At 38.8% G+C, this 20,193-nt stretch overlaps 1 protein-coding gene across 5 annotated transcripts; it reads left to right on the forward strand.

The window, feature by feature from the left end:
* Window positions 1-596: 596 nt before the first annotated feature.
* Window positions 597-12,622, forward strand: LOC107864334 (splicing regulatory glutamine/lysine-rich protein 1). Of its 5 annotated transcripts, none has more exons than XR_001672620.2 (7): window positions 610-1,342; window positions 2,942-3,376; window positions 7,921-8,440; window positions 9,341-10,911; window positions 11,263-11,332; window positions 11,580-11,714; window positions 12,291-12,622. XR_001672620.2 is itself a non-coding variant. In XM_016710683.2 (4 exons), the coding sequence occupies exons 1-4, from the start codon at window positions 781-783 to the stop codon at window positions 10,548-10,550; spliced, it is 2,727 nt and encodes a 908-aa protein (XP_016566169.1). In that variant the 5' UTR covers window positions 597-780; the 3' UTR covers window positions 10,551-11,092. The 5 variants fall into 5 exon arrangements, 1 of the variants encoding a protein (XP_016566169.1); XR_001672621.2 differs by having other exon boundaries at window positions 11,584-11,714; XR_007053324.1 differs by having other exon boundaries at window positions 11,263-11,714.
* The last annotated feature ends 7,571 nt before the right edge of the window (window positions 12,623-20,193 follow it).

Here is a 20,193-nt window from a genome sequence, read left to right on the forward strand (position 1 = left end):
TAATCGTAATTTCATATAGTATATTGTTTGTTAATTTCATGCAATTATCAATGTCTATTTTTGCCAAATATAATAGTATATTTAATTTATATTTTGGATGATTAATAAGTCTTTAATTTATGGATTTATTTTCATCATCTTAATTTAGTTGATTTTAAAATTAAGTTGACATACGATTTAGATCGATTTATGAAATTTTTTGTTTAAATATAAACACTTTAAAAAAAAATTTCTGTTTGACCCTGGCATGGAGAAACTCTGATGAGAGCACTACCCGAATGGGCCCTATCCAACGCCAATTTAAATTAATCAGATTTCAATGTAGCTATCAGACATCGGATGAAAAATAAAAATAAAAATAAAAATTTGATATATTTTTTATGATTATATAAAAGAGGAAAATAGCTTTATTAGATATTTAATCAAATTAAATTAAAATTTGATTGACAAAGCTATGGTCATATAATCGAAAATCACCTATTCAAATTTTAAAAGTAATCTTTGATGAAAATATAAAGTAAAACTGTGTATAATATATTTATATGATTAAATTTTTATTTTTTTTCTAATTTTATAGATAGTAAATATTTTAGTATATGGAACTATGTTTTTCAAGTATTGATTGAGTTGAGTTATGGTGGAATTTTAGCTCATTTTAGTCCAGTCCAAAACTTTCGAGGTGTCTATAGATTGACCCCTCTTCTTGTTTTCTATTTCTCTTCGGCCTTTCCTCTTTACCAGTTCCCTCACAAAAATTAGGGTTAACAAGCCGAGGAATCGATGGCTGACCGGAACAATTCATCGGCGATTACAGTAACTGCGGCGGTGAAGCCAATATGGGCAAAGCAAGCCGAGGAAGCAAAGCTGAAAAGCGAAGCCGAGAAAGACGCGGCTGCAAAAGCCGCATTCGAAGCCACATTTAAGCACGTTGAAGCTTCAGCCGCCGCCGCAGCTGCCGCTGCATCGGATAGTGATGAAGACGATGATGAATACGAGCAAAAACGGCTCGCGGAGAAACCGATCGGGCCGGTTGATCCGAGTAAATGTACGGCAGCTGGAGCTGGGATTGCTGGTGGAACAGCGTGTGCGCCGTCGACGTTTACGGTTGTTACGAAGGATTGCGACGGGCGGAAGGTGCCGCATGGTGGGGCCCAGGTTAAGATTAGGGTTTCACCTGGTGTTGGAGTTGGTGGATCGGATTTGGAAGGGATAGTGAAGGATATGGGTGATGGAACGTATACAGTGAGTTATATTGTGCAGAAAAGAGGGAATTATATGGTGAATGTTGAATGTAATGGGAAGGCTATTATGGGCAGTCCTTTTCCTGTTTTCTTCAGTACAGGTTTGCTTTTTTTCTCCACTCTAATTGGTGAATTTTGTTTTTACTTGTCACATTTCGCTTCTCGGAAGTCAGAAAGTGTTAAAGACCAATTTTTCCCATCATATTAATGCGACAAGGATTGCAACTTATAGTATTTTTCATATAATTTTTGAGTGTCGAAATTTAATGGATTAAACTATTTCAATTTAGCTACGAAGATTAGTCAAATTGATCCTTGTGGATCGAAATGTGATGAGTACAAGTGAGTGGAGGGAGTAGTTCCTTATTCAGGTAGCTTAGCTTAGTGAAGAATAGAAAGCATTGGGAGGTGAAAGATGCTAAATTTAGCTGGAATGATGGTTTAGTCATAATAGTAATTTACTTTAGATGGTGTATTTTTTTCTTTTGATAATTGTGGAGTCCGGGCCAACTTTTGTGCACATTGACTTATTACACGTGATACCTCCCACTTCCCACCAGCAGGTCCAAGCCTACAAGGTAACTTTGTCCACTAAGGCAAAGAAAATATGGGAAGAAATCGCTTAGTGTTTTTGTTTCTTCTAGGATTTGAACTTGAGATCTAATGTGGTGCTCAACCCACTCAATTGACCATTTGGCCAGACCCTTGAGTGCACTTAAGGTGTAGTATTTACCAAGTCTTTTTATTTTGTCTAGAAAATTGTAGGTTAGTAATAATTATAGAGATACTCTTGTAATTAAACTAATGTGAATTATTTAACATTGTGGAACTAAATCTGTTCCTATGGAGCAAAAGGAATGTAGTTGTTGTTTTTTAACCCCTTCTTTCATCTAGAGAGCGTATTTTTTTCCAAAAAATTAACTTTTTCTAGAATAGAATTGGATTTTTTTCAACTAAAGATACTTGTTTTTAGAATGGTAACAATTATCTAAAGATACTTTTTTTTGGTGTCTAATTAGATTTCTAAAAGTTGGACCAAAGTGAGTATGTTATTGATTTGTGTTTTATCATATATGTGGTTATGGGGATAGTTTTTGGATTGTTAGCTTGCAACTGAAGCTATGATATTGGTTCTTATTAAATGGATTATAACTTTATAAGCCTTGATTGTATTATCTAACCTAAGCTGATAAATTTCATTAATCAGAATCATTATTTGGCTATTGTATGCAAAATACAAGAGGTCTTATTAAATGTATTTAGCTTCAATGAGGTTGCTGAAGTGAGGTCCCATTTTATTGGGGATGGTCAATCCTGCTTTGGTCATATGCTATTTACTTGATTGTCTTGCCCCCAAGGGTGTGGTCTAGTGGTTAATGAAGTAGAATTAATTGAGGGGTGCACAAGCTGGCCTCAACACCACTGTTTTTTTTTAAAAAAAAATGGTTTGTCTTGATAATTATGTTGTTATAATGATGGGTTGATCGCTTGTTGAGTTCTTTTAGCTGTTTTACTGGACTATAAAACATCACAATTAAATAGGATCACTGCAAGTAAGTTTCTGTTTAATGAATAACTGTAGAGTGATGTAGAAGGAATGCTGGAGGGATGTTTGTGATTTGATCCTCATGTGTTGGTTTACAGTAACCAACATTGTATTCTAATTGTTGAAGATTTTAATTTGTATTTATATCATGCAGGCAGTACTAATGGCGGGCTATTGGGTGTGGCTCCATCAGCCTCATTTCCAAATATGGTCAACCAGAACATGCCTAATATGCCTAACTATTCTGGTTCTGTATCTGGGGCAGTGCCAGGATTACTTGGAATGATACCAGGTATTGTTCCTGGAGCTTCTGGAGGAGCAGTTTTACCTGGAATTGGGGCATCTCTCGGTGAAGTTTGCCGAGAATTCCTTTATGGACGGTGTGCAAAAACTGATTGCAAGTTCAATCATCCTCCTCACAATCTTCTAATGACTGCTCTAGCTGCGACCACCAGTATGGGAACTCTTAGTCAAGTGCCCATGGCACCTTCTGCAGCTGCTATGGCTGCTGCTCAGGCAATTGTTGCTGCACAGGCTCTTCAAGCGCATGCTGCTCAGGCACAAGCACAGTCTGGAAAAGATGCCTCTGGTATTTCTAGCTCTCGTTATTGTCAATAAGTTCCTCCTATTTGTTGATTACTTTTAGTTATTCTTAAAATTTCCTCACTCCAGTAAAACATTGATTCTTGAAATTGATCTGTTCTTTATCTCCCATCATTGTCCGATAAGTAATATTTGTATTTGTTGGTTACTGGGGGCTGATTATAAACTATTCTTACTCAAGTAAGTTTTCTCAAATTATTTTGCTGCTATAACTTAAAGAGGATGATATATTTTACCCACTTGATATTTGTTAATTTACTACCCTCTTTCTCTCTCTCTTCTCTCTCTTCCTCCCTACCCTCTCTCGCTCGCACCGGTCACCGGCCCCCGTCGCCGACCCGGCCCGATCTCCGGGCCCGACCTCCGGCCCCCGGCGCCGACCTCCGGCGCAGCCCAAACGGCTCTCTCTCTCTAACGGCGCCCCCTCTCTCTCTCTCTCCCTACCCTCTCTCCCTCCCTCTCGCACCGGTCCCCGGCGCCGTCGCTGACCCTCGGTGCCGACCCGACCTCCGGTCCCCGGCGCCGACCCGACCTCCGTCTCCGACCGTCGGCCCCCCAACCCTTACCTGTCCTGTCCGTACCCCCTCCCAGCGGGGTACACCAGCTCCCCCCCTTCCCCCCCCACCTCGGCCTTCAGCCAGCTAGCCGCTGCTCGGTCTCCAGCCGCTGCCCGCCACCCGCCGCTCCGTCTCCAGCAGCCGCAGCTCCAAGCGTAATCCGGTGACTTCTAACCTTTGTTATTTTCGTTATTTCATATTCCATTTTATTTCATTATTTCATATTCCTTTCTTAGTATTATGCTAGTAGTAGCCCCTGTACCTTGACTTGCGTGGAATTTGTGGACATTGTCTGTTGTCTGTTGTTGCTGTTGCTGTGGTCGTTTCTTCCACTGCTTTGGATTGGGTTATTGGCTGGGAACCTGTATTTGGGGCGGTGGGTGTTGAGTCCGGTGGTGTTTTGATACTACCACCGTGTATATCTGTATATTTTCCTATACTTTCGTGTAGTTGTGGCTGTGGGCAGTAATGGGGGGATAGGGTCATGTCCGAGGGGGTTGGGGAGTGGGGCCGTGGTGGGGGCGGGAGGGGGAGGGGGGCCAAGGTTTGGTCGCGGGGGGGGGGGGGGGGGGGGGGGGGGTGGGGGGGGGGGGGTTGGGTTTTGGAATAAGGGGCCCCCTCAGGGTAAGTCCATAGAGCTTGTGAAGATTCTTAGGAAGAGGAGGATCAACATTGCGTGTGTTCAAGAGACCAAGTGGGTAGGGTCTAAGGCTAGGGGTGTGGATGGTTACAAACTGTGGTACTCGGGGAGCGACAGGCGTAGGAATGGAGTTGGCATTTTAGTAGATGAAGAGCTTAGAGGTCAGGTAGTGGAGGTGAAGAGGATCAACGATAGGTTGATGACTATTAAGTTGGTCGTTCGGGGGTTTACCCTGAACGTGTGTAGTGCTTATGCGCCGCAAGTGGGATCGGAGGGGGAGGAGAAGATGCGGTTTTGGGAGGCTTTGGAGGAGGTGGTGAGAAGCGTGCCTAGTTCGGAGAAGATTGTTGTAGCAGGGGATTTCAACGGGCACATCGGGGCGCTACCGGGAGGCTTTGGTGACGTGCATGGTGGTTTTGGTTTTGGGGAGAGAAATGACGAGGGGGCGACCCTACTGGAGTTTGCGAGGGCCTTTGGGCTAGTGGTGGTGAACTCGGGCTTCCCGAAGAAGGACGAACACCTGGTCACCTTTCGAAGTGCGGTAGCCAGGACTCTGATTGACTTTTTGTTGCTTAGGAAAGGGGATAGGGCGTTGTGTAAGGACTGTAAAGTCATCCCGAGTGAGAATCTTTCGACCCAGCATAGGCTCGTGGTTATGGATTTGGGTATAAAGAAGAATAGAAAGAGGAGGACTAAGGAGTGTAGACCGAGAATTAAGTGGGGCGGCCTGACGCCAGTAAATGCGTGGGAGATAGGGGAGAGGTTGGCGGGAATGGGGGTGTGGGAGTGTAGGGGGGACGTGGATAGTATGTGGGACAGGGCGGCAAGGTGCATCAGGGAGAATGCAAGTGAGGTGTTGGGTGTTTCTAGGGGCCGGGTCGGGCCGGGCACCGTCGGGGGGATTGGTGGTGGAATGAAGAGGTGGAGAAGAAAGTGGGGACCAAGAAAGGGGCGTATGCTAAGTTGGTGGAAAGTAGGGACGAAGAGGAGAAGCGGGTAAATAGGAAAGAGTACAAGCTAGCGAGGAAGGAGGCGAAGTCAGCAGTCACAGCAGCTAAGACGGCCGCCTTTGAGAGCTTATATGCAGGGTTACAGGAGAAAGGAGGGGAGAAAAAGTTGTTTAGACTCGCTAAGGCTAGGGAGAGGAAGGGTCGTGACCTCGATCAGGTGAGGTGCATTAAGGGGGAGGACGGTAGAGTGTTGGTGGAGGACGGCCACATTAAGAAGAGATGGCAGTTGTATTTTCATAGGCTCTTGAATGACGAAGGGGATAGAGCTATTGTGTTAGGGGAACTGGAGCACTCAGAGGAGTGTCGGGACTTTAGCTATTGTAGACGTTTTAAGGTAGAAGAGGTTAGATAGGATGTCCGCAGGATGCGAAGGGGTAGGGCGATGGGGCCAGATGAGATACCGGTGGAGTTTTGGAAGTTCATTGGAGAGGCTGGTGTAAGATGGTTGACTGGATTGTTTAATGAAATCTTCAGGACGGCAAAGATGCCCGAGGCGTGGAGGTGGAGTACCATGGTCCCTCTCTATAAGAATAAGGGGGACATTCAGAGTTGCAATAACTATAGGGGGATTAAGTTATTGAGTCACTCTATAAAGATCTGGGAGAGAGTGGTCGAGGTGAGGCTGAGACGGATAGTGTCTATTTCGGAAAACCAGTTCGAATTTATGCCCGGCCGCTCGACGACGGAGGCAATCCACCTGGTGCGGAGGTTGGTGGAGCAGTATAGGGAGCGGAAGAAGATCTGCACATGGTGTTTATCGATCTGGAGAAGGCATACGACAAAGTCCCCAGGGAGGTGCTTTGGAGATGCTTGGAAGTGAGTGGAGTACCGCTGGCATATACCAGAGTAATTAAGGATATGTATGATGGAGCGAAAACCCAGGTGAGGACGGCGGAAGGAGACTCAGAGCATTTCACTATCCTCACAGGATTGCATCAGGGATCTACTCTTAGTCCCTTTTTGTTTGTGTTGGTGATGGATGTGTTGACGCGGCGTATTCAAGGGGAGGTGTCGTGGTGTATGCTTTTTGCAGACGATGTAGTTCTGATAGATGAGACTCGAGGGGGGGGTGAATGACAAATTAGAGGTGTGGAGGCAAACTCTTGAGTCTAAAGGGTTCAAGGTGAGCAGAAGCAAGACAGAGTATGTGGAATGCAAGTTTAATGACGTGAGGCGGGAGAATGAGGTAGTAGTGAAGCTGGAAGCACAGGAGGTATGTAAGAGGGATAAGTTCAAGTATTTTGGGTCCGTGATCCAGAGTAACGGGGAGATCGACGAGGATGTCTCGCACCGTATTGGGGCGGGATGGATGAAGTGGTAACTCGCGTCGGGGGTGCTGTGTGATAAGAAGGTGCCGCCCAAGCTTAAAGGCAAATTCTACAGGGTGGTAGTCCGTCCGGCCTTGTTGTATGGTGCGGAGTGTTGGCCAGTTAAGAACTCCCACATCCAAAAAATGAAGGTGGCAGAAATGCGGATGTTGCGCTGGATGTGTAGACTGACTAGAGGGGATAGAGTTCGGAATGAGACTATCCAGGAGAAGGTTGGTGTGACTTCAGTGGAGTGCAAGATGCAGGAAGCACGATTGAGGTGGTTCGGACACGTGAAGAGGAGGGGCATGGATGCCCCGGTCCGTAGGTGTGAGAGGCTAGCGTTGGATGGTTTTAGGCGGGGTAGGGGTAGGCCGAAGAAGTACTGGGGCGAGGTGATTAGGTGGGACATGGAACAGTTACAGCTCACCGAGGACATGACCCTAGATAGGAAGGTCTGGAGGGCGCGAATTTCGGCAGAGGATTAGGGCCAGTTTGGGTCGCTAGTGTAGGGAATTACTTGGGGGGGGGGGGTTTATTCCTGTTATGATTCCGTCTTCCGTGTTCCATGTTTTATTACGAATCTGTGTGCTTTCCTCTGCTTTCCTCTGTTTTATATTACTTAGGGGTGCCGTATTTATGTTATGTAATCTGCTTCTGTGCTGTGCTTTACTATGTATTTGTGTGGTATCTCCTGTCTTGAGCCGGGGGTCTATCGGAAACAGTCTTTCTACTTCATCAGAGGTAGAGGTATGGACTGCGTACATCTTACCTCCCCCAGACCCCACTAGGTGGGAATACACTGGGTTTGTTGTTGTTGTTGTTGTTGTATAACTTAAAGAGGAAACGGAGGTATTTTCTCCCTCCAGGTAGTCTCTTACTACTTTTTCTTTGCTTGTTCCTCCAACTTACTCATCACAAAAGATGGTGTAGAATTAATTATGCATATAAGCTATAACACATTACTGCGAGGTATCCATGAGCGTGTTCCTCATTCTACTTGCTTGGTGCTACAGGATCAGGTGACAAAGATGGAAGGGCTGATTCCCTTAAAAGAACTGTGCAAGTCAGCAATCTTAGCCCACTTCTGACAGTGGATCAGTTGAAACAGCTGTTTGGTTGCTGTGGTGCAATCCTTGATTGTAACATTACTGAATCCAAACATTTTGCTTACATCGAATACTCAAAACCCGAAGAAGCAACTGGTGCTTTAGCGTTGAACAATATAGAAGTTGGTGGCCGCCCCTTAAATGTTGAAATGGCAAAACAACTTCCTCCGAAGGCATCTGTTTTAAATTCATCAATGGGTTCTTCCTCTTTGCCCTTGATGATGCAGCAAGCAGTTGCAATGCAGCAGATGCAGTTCCAGCAGGCCCTATTAATGCAGCAAGCTATGACTGCACAGCAAGCAGCTAATCGGGCTGCAACTATGAAAACTGCTACTGATTTGGCTGCTGCAAGAGCTGCAGAAATAAGCAAGAAGTTGAAAGCTGATGGTCTGATCTCTGGAGATGTGGAAACTGATGACAAGGCCAAGTATGTCAGCTGAACTATTTCATCATATGTTTATAATCGATGTTACGTGTCTGGTAATTCATCTAACTATTATCAGGAGTATTTGGTTTAATTATTAAAAGTTGGACCTTCTACACCTGTAGAACCATGCCTTGTGTTTGTGAAACAGAATGAAGTGAGTGTAAGCTTTGTATATCCATACTTGTAGATACCAAGAATAATGGCATAGTGCTGCATATATTCAATCCTTTGATGATAATTGACAGCATAATAGATTAATTGAGTGTCTTGCTACTCTTTAAGATTCTCTATGGCTGGCCTTGAACGAAACTTGAGGGATAAAGAGGACACTAGAAACCAAATTCAAGTTTAGTATTTGCTTTGCAGGTTATATGTGAACGGTTCTAGGTTGACGGGAATCTAGCTTTAAGGATGGCCTACTGAATCTCCCAGGTATCAAATGGTCTTGGGGGTGGGGGGGAGGATGTTGCTTCTAAGTTGTGCGAACTCCTCGTCACTTTTGATGCCGCACCCATGTTTGATTCTCCAAAAATACACTACTTTTGGAGAATCCGAGATGCACCCGTTGACATTTTGTAAGAGTCCAAGTAACATAGGGTTGCTTAGTAAATCTTCCAAGCATCTTATGGCTTACATACAATTATATTGGTTGATTAATTGTTGCATTATCTATTTCATTTCTTCTGGAGATCCTTTATGTATGCTGGTAGTGGTTGTTCCTTCGGAAACAAAAGGAAGGAATGTTAATCTGGAGCAAATTTCTAGGAAGATGGACAATTTTTTTTTATAGAAGTAGATTTTCTCCATGAAGTAGGAGTGTGTATAGTGTTTCTCTTCATCTGCTATATGTTTGCTTGTTTAACTGTATTGGTTTTCTACTAATGAGCTGCCCTGGTATAGGTCACCATCTCCCAGTCGTGCTAGATCAAGATCCAGGTCGCCATCCAAATCACGATCCAGATCAAGATCTAAGTCTAAATCTCCAATAAGTTATAGGCGAAGGCGGAGATCCCGTTCTTTCTCTCCTCTGCCATGGAAATCAAGAGATTATAGATCCAGATCACCTGTTAGACCCCGGCGTTATTCAGGCTATGAAGATGAAAGGCGGTCATATAGGGATGTTAGACATGCTAGTGACAGAAGTAGAAGACGGGATTTTGTTAGATTCTATGATCGCCATTCTCCTGTTTCAAGGAGAAATAGAAGTAGGAGCACAAGCCCACGAACTAGAAAATCTTATCGTGATGATTCAGGCTCACCGAAACACCGCCGAGATAGTCCCCCACACAAGACAAGTAGAGCTTCTCGACGTGAGTCACTGTCACCTGAACATGGACGAAGAAGTAGGTCATCTCCAAAAGATGGTGAAAGAAAATCAAAATATAGAAGGGGATCAAGATCAAAGTCTGCCGAAGTCAAGGACCAGTCTGACGATAAGCTAGAAGGAAGCAGGGGTGAGAAAGCCAGGCAGAAGGATCAGGGAAGGTCAGCATCGCCACAGGTTGTTGAGGATGCACAGAAGAAAATGCCACCAGAAATTGTGGAAGTAAGCAAGTCAAAGCACAGAAGAACCTCCAGGTCCAGATCTCCAGCAGAGAAGCATCATTCTAGCAGAAGCAGAGAAGAGAAAAGAAAGCATCATGCTAGAAGGCGTTCCAAGTCAAGGTCCAAATCTCCTGAAGAGAAAGATCACTCAAGTGATAGGTTAGACAGAAACAAAGGAGATAAACCAAAGCATCGAAGTAGAAGGCACTCAAAATCAAGGTCCAGATCTCCAGAAGAAAAACATCGTTCAAGTGCTAAATTGGAAAGGAGCAGAAAAGAGAAATCAAAGAATCGAAGTAAAAGGCGCTCCAGGTCAAGATCTGTTGATGAAAAGCAGCATGGAAGTAAACAGTCTGCAAGCCGTTCCGATAACCGACGATCAAAGCATAGGGGACGCTCTAGATCAAATTCTTCTGAAAGTAGGCATGGGTCAGGTGAAGATGAAACCATAAAGGATGAAGTGAGAGGTCGTAGGGGTCACCAGAAAAGCTCCAAGCAGTATGACGGTGATCATGGAACAACCGAGGCTAGTTTGATGGAAGAAGATCCTGCTAATGGAATGTGAACCAGTGACTGATAGCTTCAAATTCAAAGAGTTCTGAATCTATGGGTTATGGCTTGCGATACTCGGTTATGTGATCATTTATTTTACCTTTGCAGAAAACATGGAAAGTTTTGAGGAAGCATGGTGTTCTGGAAGAACGTGATCCCAAGACATAGAGTGACTTGATGATCAAGATCTGCTCGAGTGAATTAATTGCAGTTTGTATGACAAAAACGCCTTATTTTGCTTATTTTGCAGGTCCTTGATGGAACGTTAGCAGAAAGTGAAGTAGCATTAGTTGAAAGATTGAATATCAAGTTTGCCTCTCCTTCATCTTGGATCAATTGTGCTGATTTTCTTGTGAACTACTTTTTGAGCTCATGTATGGTGAACTTTTACCTCTTTCAGTAGGTAGTAATTTCTTAATTGTATGTCTGTTTGAGGATTTAAATTACCCCTTATCCTTTTCTTAATGTCAGTACTGTGAAGTATATCAGATGCCCTTTGTTGTGAGGGATGCCTTCTTCTTAAGAATTTGAATGTCCTTGAGTTATATGACTTCATATCCTGTATTCATAACTGATGCAAACTGTTGATAGGGTAGTTTGATGTCTTGTGAATTTATTATACTAGTTTTGCATGACGAGTTAGCGATGCTGGTAGTTCTGTAGGAGGCTCCAATTTTATTTACATTTAGTGGCTTGGTGGGCCTGTTAAATTCCAAAACATGCAGGTTATGGGACTGGTTCTTGTCGGCGCTTTATCAAATGAATGGGCAACGTTATATCTGATTATATTTGAAGGTATGCAATTGAAAATTTTGGCTGTTTAAATGGGAGAGCATTTGCTGTTTTTGGAACAATTATTTTAGAATGCTGGCTGAAATTTGTTGGGATGAAGAAATATGTTATAAAAGTTTAAGGTTGTTAATCGTCACATTTCTTGCATTGCTTCTTTCCTCATTTTTTTTTCTGCTTTGTCCCCTTTTTTTGTCCCTTTTTTTCTTTTTTCTTCTTTCTTTTGTTTTTCTTCTTGAAAATGTTTGGTTAGGCAGGCTGCTATTAAGGTTAATGCAACCAGATGTTGCTGAGATGAGTAGAGCATGATGCTCCCTGAATCGAGCTTGAACAGATATACTCATATCTGTTGTTTATTTGGTGGAACTCAATTGTTGTTCCATAACAGGTAAAATCTTGTTGAATTCATTAGCTTCTAGTTTCCTTCCTTGCAGATGGAGTAGTGGAGGACGTGACGGTTATAGCTCCACACTCTAGTTCACACAATATTTAAGTAGCCAAAGCTGGTATCTGGCCTCTCTTGCTTTTATTTTATTTAGCTAGTGTCCCTTCCGGGTTACACTAATAAAAGTAATTGGAGCCTCTTGCAGTTACTTTAAATATAAGGAAAAGATTGCCATTTAAGAAAACCAGTAGGCATTTAGCCACATTGCACTTGTTAGTAGCTTGCCGTGACATATAGAACCTACATACGTTGTATGAAAAAACCTAATCTGAGGAATTCCTTGATCTGTATCATGTATGTGTTTGTGGAAATTCTCATATTACCCCTGTACCTTATATTGATTCCTGTGCTATCATGTTGGCTACCTTATTGTCTTCTGAAAGCATTCTTTGTTAAGAATCTCTACCTTGTTGTCTTCTGAAAGCATTCTTTGTTAACTGTCTGAAGAATCTCTGCCCATCTTTTTCTCTTCTTTTTTTTTCCTTTTTTTTTTCGGTTTTCCATTTTGTTTTTTTCTAGGTGGTGCTGGATGTATGGGACTGAGAGCTGTATCCTGTTGTCAAACTAGATGTGGTTGATGTCACACTTCTCTTTTCCTTCCCTTCCCCCCCTCCCCTTTTCTCTCTTTGCACTATTTCCCTTCCCATCTATCATCTATAAAGATTAGTATAACTAGCAAAATGGTGCAAGCAATGCGAGGAAACATTAATTTTGGCCGGTGATTCCGCAATGTATTTTTGCTAGGATGTTTTTGTTTGGACAAGGATTTTAATCTTAAAGAGTAGACACACTTTATGTAGGTGTTTTTAGGCTATCTATGAAATAAAAATCAGCAGATGCTTTTGGTAGTCTTCTTTCCTGTCACCAGTAGGCTATTGTGATTGTCTTGCCTATGGTGTTGGCTGATACCATTTCCAGTCCGTGCTAGCAGATTATTTTTATATCGTAAAACCCGACTCCTGATCGCCTTATATTCCTATTCCTTGGATCTTAAATATATTTGTCTCATGAGCTGATTAAATTAATTCTCCGCTGATGTTTGGTGTGGTTCAATGAGAGAACTAGTCAAGGTAGTGGTTCAGTGGCGATGTTTGACAAATATCTGAAATTTGATCTGTTTTGGTTTCATCCCGTTCATTAGTCGGGTTATTTTTTTTATATATAGCCCCATTCAAGTATGTTTCATATTTGAAGCGTATTTCATGTTTTTATAAAAGTACATTCAACGTCTCAACAACATACCCAGTGTATTTCCACAAAGTGGAGTGTGGGGAGGGTAAAGTGTGTGCAGTCTATGCCGCTACCTCAGATGAAATAGAGAGGTGGTTTCATAACAAATATAACGCATCAAAAACCATAAGAGCTAACAACAATAAGGGGCAGTGCACTGCTAGATAATTAAGAAAACACGGCAAGTACATTCATGTTTAAACTATAAATATTTATTGTAAATAATATCAACTCGTTTTAACTCTAATTTTGGAACTTTCTAATAAAGTGAATACTATATAAAGATGGATTTAACTATATATGTATTTTGTTTAGTCATTTAATGGTGGATTTAAAGGAGGCAATGAATTCACCCTCATACATGAATCAATGCTCTTTTCCGTACTAATCACAAAATTTAAGGACAAATTTGAGCCAAAATATACTGACAGATGTATATTAGCTTGAAAGTATAATGAAAGTCGTATATTTAAATTAGTGTTCTTCGAAAATTCTCGGAAAGAAAGAAGGGGAATTTTGTTCACATCTAGATCTTATACATTGACTCATCTCCATAAGGGAGCCGAATGGAACCAAAGTTTTAAGTTCGGTTTGAATTAGAGACGTTAAAAAAAATGAATCGATGTTGAGGATGCAGCTTTTTTCCTGTTTAATATTAGTACAATATATGTTGTATTGTAAAAGTGTTTCGACCATATAATTTCTTTTCAGATCTGATGATGTCGTAAATGAAAATATAGGATAGAACTTAGAAGGTCGACACCATCGATAAAGAAAAAAACATCTGGGTAAAAGTTATGATCTTATCCAAAAGTAAGGTGTACGTTAATAGTTTTTTTTTTTTCTTTTTTCTTTTTTCTTTTTTCTTTTTTTTTTCCTTTTTGGAAGATACATTGATAGTTCATTGTCGATATTCAGCTTTTATATTTGAATTTACATTTTGCCACTTGAATGAGTAAGATCTTATCTATTTATCCATCCACGTTGAACATAGTAGACACCATTTGGCCACTTACCTTCATGTCAATATCATTGTCCAGAAACAGAAGGTACAAATTGTGACCCTTGTTGTGGCACCATTATTGACCTACCTTTCTAGAAGCTTATAATAGTCCTCACAGTAAACTTATCCATTGAATTGTCTACCCTTAAGAGGTAAAAAAATGCCACAAGAAGTGAAAAAAAAAAAAAAAAAAAAAAAAGCAAGTGATTGTAAAACTTTTAATTGAGCATAAACTATCGTCCGTAAAACAAGTTCAAAATTTCATTATTCTTTTACAATTAAGTGATTGTAAATAAACATATGTTTCAAAAAGTTAAAAGTAGTTGTCGTGTATCTCGTATATATCGGCTGAGATTGTGAACCTATGTATATTTCAGGGGCGGGGTTAGAACATGAATTACGAGTTCGGTCGAATCCAGTAACTTTAATCAAAACTTTATATTTGTCTCAAAAAATCTCTTGAATAAGTATAAATTATTAACTTAGAACCTAGTAATTTAAATGAATTAAAATTTCGAACTCATAAGCTTCAAATCCTAGCTCCGTCTATAGACTATCTTTAGATACTTGTTCTATTCAAGAAAATAGAACGTATATCTTTAGATACCTGTGTATCAATACACGAGAATTTGCTCTATTAGACATTGTTAGATGTGTATCTTTAAATACCCGTGTATTTAAAGATACGGTATTTTATAAATTTTTTTTTTTTTACAATTAAATATGATTATTTCAAAATCACGAGCGAAGAAGAATTTGCAGTTGGACAACATCGATGTTTCTTAGCGAGTACATCTGTCGCTATATTTTGCTCCCTACATGCATATCCTGCGGAATCTAAGGATGTAACTAATAATTACTCCGTCTTAAAATTTACTTTAATTCTAGTAAAAACTAACAATAATTGACAAGTCTTGAAGATGAAAAAACTAAAATGTGAATGGAACCTAATTGTAGGACGAATAATTCCAGAACTTGTCATTTTGCAACAAAAATCCATTCCAATAATTTTTTCTTTTAAGCGGGGGATAAAATGATAGTATGTGTGGGTGTAATAAGAAAGATAGGATTAGAAATGAGGTTATTTGAGATAAGGTGGGAGTAACATCGGTGGAAGTCAAGATGAGGGAAGCGAGGTTGAGATGGTTTGGTAATGTGATGAAGAGGGACGCGGATGCCTCGGTGCGGAAGTATGAGGGGTTGGCTAGTGATGGGCTCAAACGAGGTAGAGGTAGATCGAAGAAATATTGGAGCAGTGGCGGAACCAGAATTTTCATTGAGGGGGTTCAGAAGTAAATATACGGATTAGTCGAAGAGGGTTCAACATCTAATATATACATAAAAATATTTTTGATCATATAAAGTTAGTATAATTTTCCGACGAAGAAGGTTTCTGAATTCAATGTGGCTCCGCTACTGTATTGGAGGAAGGTGATTAGACAGGACATAAAGCAATTTCAGCTTATCGAGGATATGACCCTAGATAAGAAGTTGTGGAGGAGGCAGATTAGGATAGAAGGTTAGTATGAGTTTAGGATGTTGTATCTTTTATTGTACTACTTGGTGTATCTTATACATAGTATTATTGGATATGTTGATTTCTATGATATTTTGTCTTTTGATTATTCCTTATCTAGATTGTTTTATTTTGAGACGAGGTATATCAAAAATAATACCTCTCCATCTCATTTTTGAGTTAGTAATATGAACTGCGTATACTTACCCTCCTTAAACATAGAAATATACTGGTATGTTGTTGTATGTGGGGCTAAAATTAAGAAAAGGAAAGCTTAAAGTTTTTCCAGCTCTCACAGTAACTGTATAAAAGTCGGTCGTCTTTGGAGTACTTTTACAGAGATTCAAATTAGATTGGACGAAGCAAGCAAATTTTTCAGTCTTTTTAGAAGCCCCACAAAACGTTTTAGTCAATACTTTCTTGTCTCTTATTAGTTTTCGACATTATTATCAAAAAAGCTAGCTTCATTTATCAAACCAGCTAGTCTTGACATTGAATTAGTTGAGTAATGATACCAAAGCACTTTTTGCATGAATAATTAGGATTATAGAATTATCAAAGTCTTTATAATATTTTTCAAGATTTAATAATTCAATGCTAGTAACAAGGAGTAATCAATTACTAAGAATATAACGGAGAAAAAATTGTCTTATCTTGATCAATGAAAAAAGACAAATAAAATGAAAAATCAAATTTGAAAATTTGAGACGGATAATTTGGGACGGAGGGAGTAGTCATTTTGATCAATCAAGTTCAACTTATTTAAACATTAACCTAAGAGTGATTCCAGCTGAAGAAAAGATACATTGAACTAAATCTGAAGTTTTCTTAATTTGGTGAATTCCATTAACAAAAGCAAAGTGATAAGAATTGGATCTCTTCTCAGTTTGGCCTACTTGTCCTTGAGCTCTTATTGCTAAGCTCATTTAGAAAACAACCAACATATATATTCAGTGTAAGGTTCGAGGAGGGTAAAGTATACGCAATTCGTATACCTACTTTAGACAAAGCAGAGAGGTTGTTTCCGATAAATCCTCAGTTATTTGAGAAACAAAAGAGAAATAATTGTATTCGCGTTGTTTTAATTAATGTATTTATCTGATTTTAACTGGATATAAAATTTAAAAAAGTAAGGAAAACATTTTAATTTTGTGTGTAGACACGTGATTTTAACCCTCCCTAAGTGTAATATATATATATATATATATTTTCGATATTAAATATTTATATTTGATCCGATATTATTTTAATTCTTATTTTATTTTTAGGATAATATTTTATTTTATTTCAATTTTAAAAAATAATACAAAAATTTAAAAAAAATATATTTATTTTAAAATAAATAAATTAGTAGTTTTACTACTATCTTAATTATATTTATTATTAGCTATTTTTAAATTGTTATTATGTTTTATTAAATATAAAATTATTTAATTATTATTAAATTAATATTTTATTATTTCATTTGTTTTTTCTATTATCTTAATTATTTATTCATTTACTTCTATTTATTATTTATCTTTATTTATTATTATTAATTAAATAATATATAATATATAGATTTTGATTTTAAAATTTTAAATTCCCTCCCCCCCACCCCCTTCCTTTTATCTGACTTTTAACCGTTCCCTCCCAAAAGTTCTTTTATAAAAGGACTCCCTACTCAGTTAAAAAAAATATTTTTCTATGTACTTAAATTCTACAATATCAGAAAGAAAGAAAACCAGAAATAAAATCAGAGAGAAAAATACAGAGAGAAAAACACAGTAAGGAAAAACTCTGAAGGAGAAAACAAAGAAAAGAAAGAGTAAAAATCGAATTTCAAGATTCTGTTGAAGTTTTCGGTGATAATCTTTTATTTCATCACTCAATTTATTCATTACAGGTTCATATTCAAACATTTATGTTATCAATTTTGTGGGGGGGATGAATGAAATATTCAATATGTTTTATGTGGATGAATACATATAATGAGATAATTTATGCTTGATATTTCACACAATGTATTTATAGAATCCATCTGTTACACAATGTATTTGACATAATTTATCAAAATAGTTTTAAGTCAAGATAAGTCAATAAAAGAGACTGCTCTAGAATCACGAGATCGAGGGGTGCCTCACACCTTACCTTCGGTCAACAGAATTTCTTACTCAGTCTTTTGTTTTCGCAGACCAATAAAGAGTCATTTTCTTTTTTATTAGGGATTCAAAAAAAGGTGACTTGGAACACCAAAACTTAATTTCAAGTGGTGACTCTGTAAATAAATTAATCCCTATTCAATATCGTCACTTTAATTGGAAAAATTCTTCGACCCGAACCCTCCGGGTGAAAAAGGGTGTGACATTTCTGGCGACTCTGCTGGAGAATAATAAGAATTCGAACCTTTTATATTGACTTATACTTGCTTTAATTATTGTTGATATTGTGTTTGTTGGCCTTATGTGCTACTTGTCGCTCATTTACTGCTTTGATATTGTTGAACTGTTTTATAAATTGTCTTCTCTCGTGCACTCCCTCTGAGTCTCTGAAATAGGATAAAAGAAATGCAGTGTATACATCCTACTTTCTTTTTGAGATAGCCGGAGTGTCAAAGCATCTGGTGAAGGATTATAGTCACACATGTTAGGCGGGCTTTGGATCGACAACGAAGGCGGTGTTGCCCTGCTACTGACCAAGTTGTCCCTCCCCGGCTCGAGTGTCCGCTCGGGTAAGCCAGTCTAGACACCTATCCTTATTAGACTTAAACTTAGAAGAACTGAAAACTCAGAATCTGGTGATCCCTATTAGGTATCGCTTTATTTGTATCATATGCATTCGACTTAGCGAGACTCGGCACAGGGGTCGGGTCTGTCTAGGACAGATGACGTACTTTATAATGACCAACATGTACACCTACGTGCTCTTTGACATTTGTTTGAAAGGTTATCTAATTGCGACCGGCTTTTAGGCAACTTTAAAATGCAAGAGATTGTATTATCCTCAAAATTAGTGAATTATTTTGCGAAGAATTTTTTTATTTTTTAAAAGAAAGAACATTTTTAAATATACAACAACATAGTTTTACGGTCTTTATGAACTACGAGGGTCTGATTCTCACATTTTAGTGGGATACGTAGGAAGTCCTTCCCAGAATACGACCCTATCTTTTGAAAAATTATTCATAGATTTATTGGGGACTGTTTTGAAAATATGATTACTTTCATAATTATTTTTCTTATTCTCAAGTACAATTTATATATATATCTTAATAGCCCAAAATCTTTAGAGATCATGAGGCTAAGTTTTACAAAATAAAAAATATATATAAATCTTAATAGCCCTGAATCTTTAGGGATCATGAGGCTAAGTTTTTACAAAAAAAAATATAAATCTTAATAAGCCCTGAACCTTTAGGGGTCTTAAGGCTAAATTTTGTACGACATAATTTTCAAGAACTTTCTTCAGAGGTAGAGGTATGAACTGCGTACATCTTACCCCCCAGACCCCACTAGGTGGGAATACACTGGGTTTGTTGTTGTTGTTGTTGTTGTATAATTTTCAAGAACTACGAGCACCTGATTCTCATCTTAGTGAGATACGTAGGCAGTCTTTCATGGATTCGATGGTCTTAAAAAAAATTGAACTCTGACACATCAGTTTTCTTCAAAATTAAAATAACATTTAGTGGTTGGCTTGTGGCTAAATTGACATCTCACCAATACAACACCAAGTTCAAAGAACAGGAAAGATGACACAAATATGGTATAGGATTTGATATGAGGTGGTGTAGACTGTTAGAAATGAAGAATAAGAAGAAATGACCTGCAAAGTGAGAAATTTGGAGTAAAATATGAGAAACATGCAAATATTGAGAGAGAAAAAGAGAATTCACAAGGAATTTTACATGTTTCTATGTTCACTTGCCTCTAACCTCCAAAACACCCAAGTTGGACATGTACGAGGGTCATGGTCATCCTTTGACTCATCTAAAAAGGTTTTGAAATCAATTATGAGGAGTAAGGAAAAAAAGAAACTGCTAATGATTTATTTTGGAGAGACTTTAATGGTGATAACTTTAGAATGGTTGGAAAAAATAGATGATGTCGCAATGAGGGTGGAGACTCCATTAAGACCAACGTGCAAATCAGTGGCTACAATATTAAGTTCGACAATTTAGAAGTCAATTTTCACTCCTCACGATGAGGGAGTTTTGGTAGTCAGTTTTATTTTTCTTTTTGCTATCCGAATTATTTTAGGATTGTAGTTCGGGATTTGTCTTATCTTATTTCTTATCGTCTTTGTTAAAACCCTTTTGTCTTTCTGTCAACAAAATATGTGTCCCTTTATTTCTGTTTTCATTTTTTTTTACTAAATATTATTTATTTGTCTTTCTTTTTCTTCATACAATTCTTTTATGGTGATTCTAATGATACGATATGCATGATGAATTTTCACCAGATCTTACAACCTAATCTAATCCTGAAACATTTGATCAAAAACCTAGAGTTGAAAAAAAAATATAAGAAAATAAGTAAAGTGTTGGGATGCTTGAAGACCGAATTAAAGTCTTATTTGAATGGATTGAGGCAATCACTTTGCGAATCGAAAAATAACTTGGTTATGAATGAGAAGGTTCATCTCAAGCATTTTGAATGAAGATTAATTGGAGGATCTATAGTCTCAACGGTCAG

This window comes from Capsicum annuum, chromosome 3 (genome assembly GCF_002878395.1).
Source record: "Capsicum annuum cultivar UCD-10X-F1 chromosome 3, UCD10Xv1.1, whole genome shotgun sequence".
Lineage (NCBI taxonomy): Eukaryota > Viridiplantae > Streptophyta > Magnoliopsida > Solanales > Solanaceae > Capsicum > Capsicum annuum.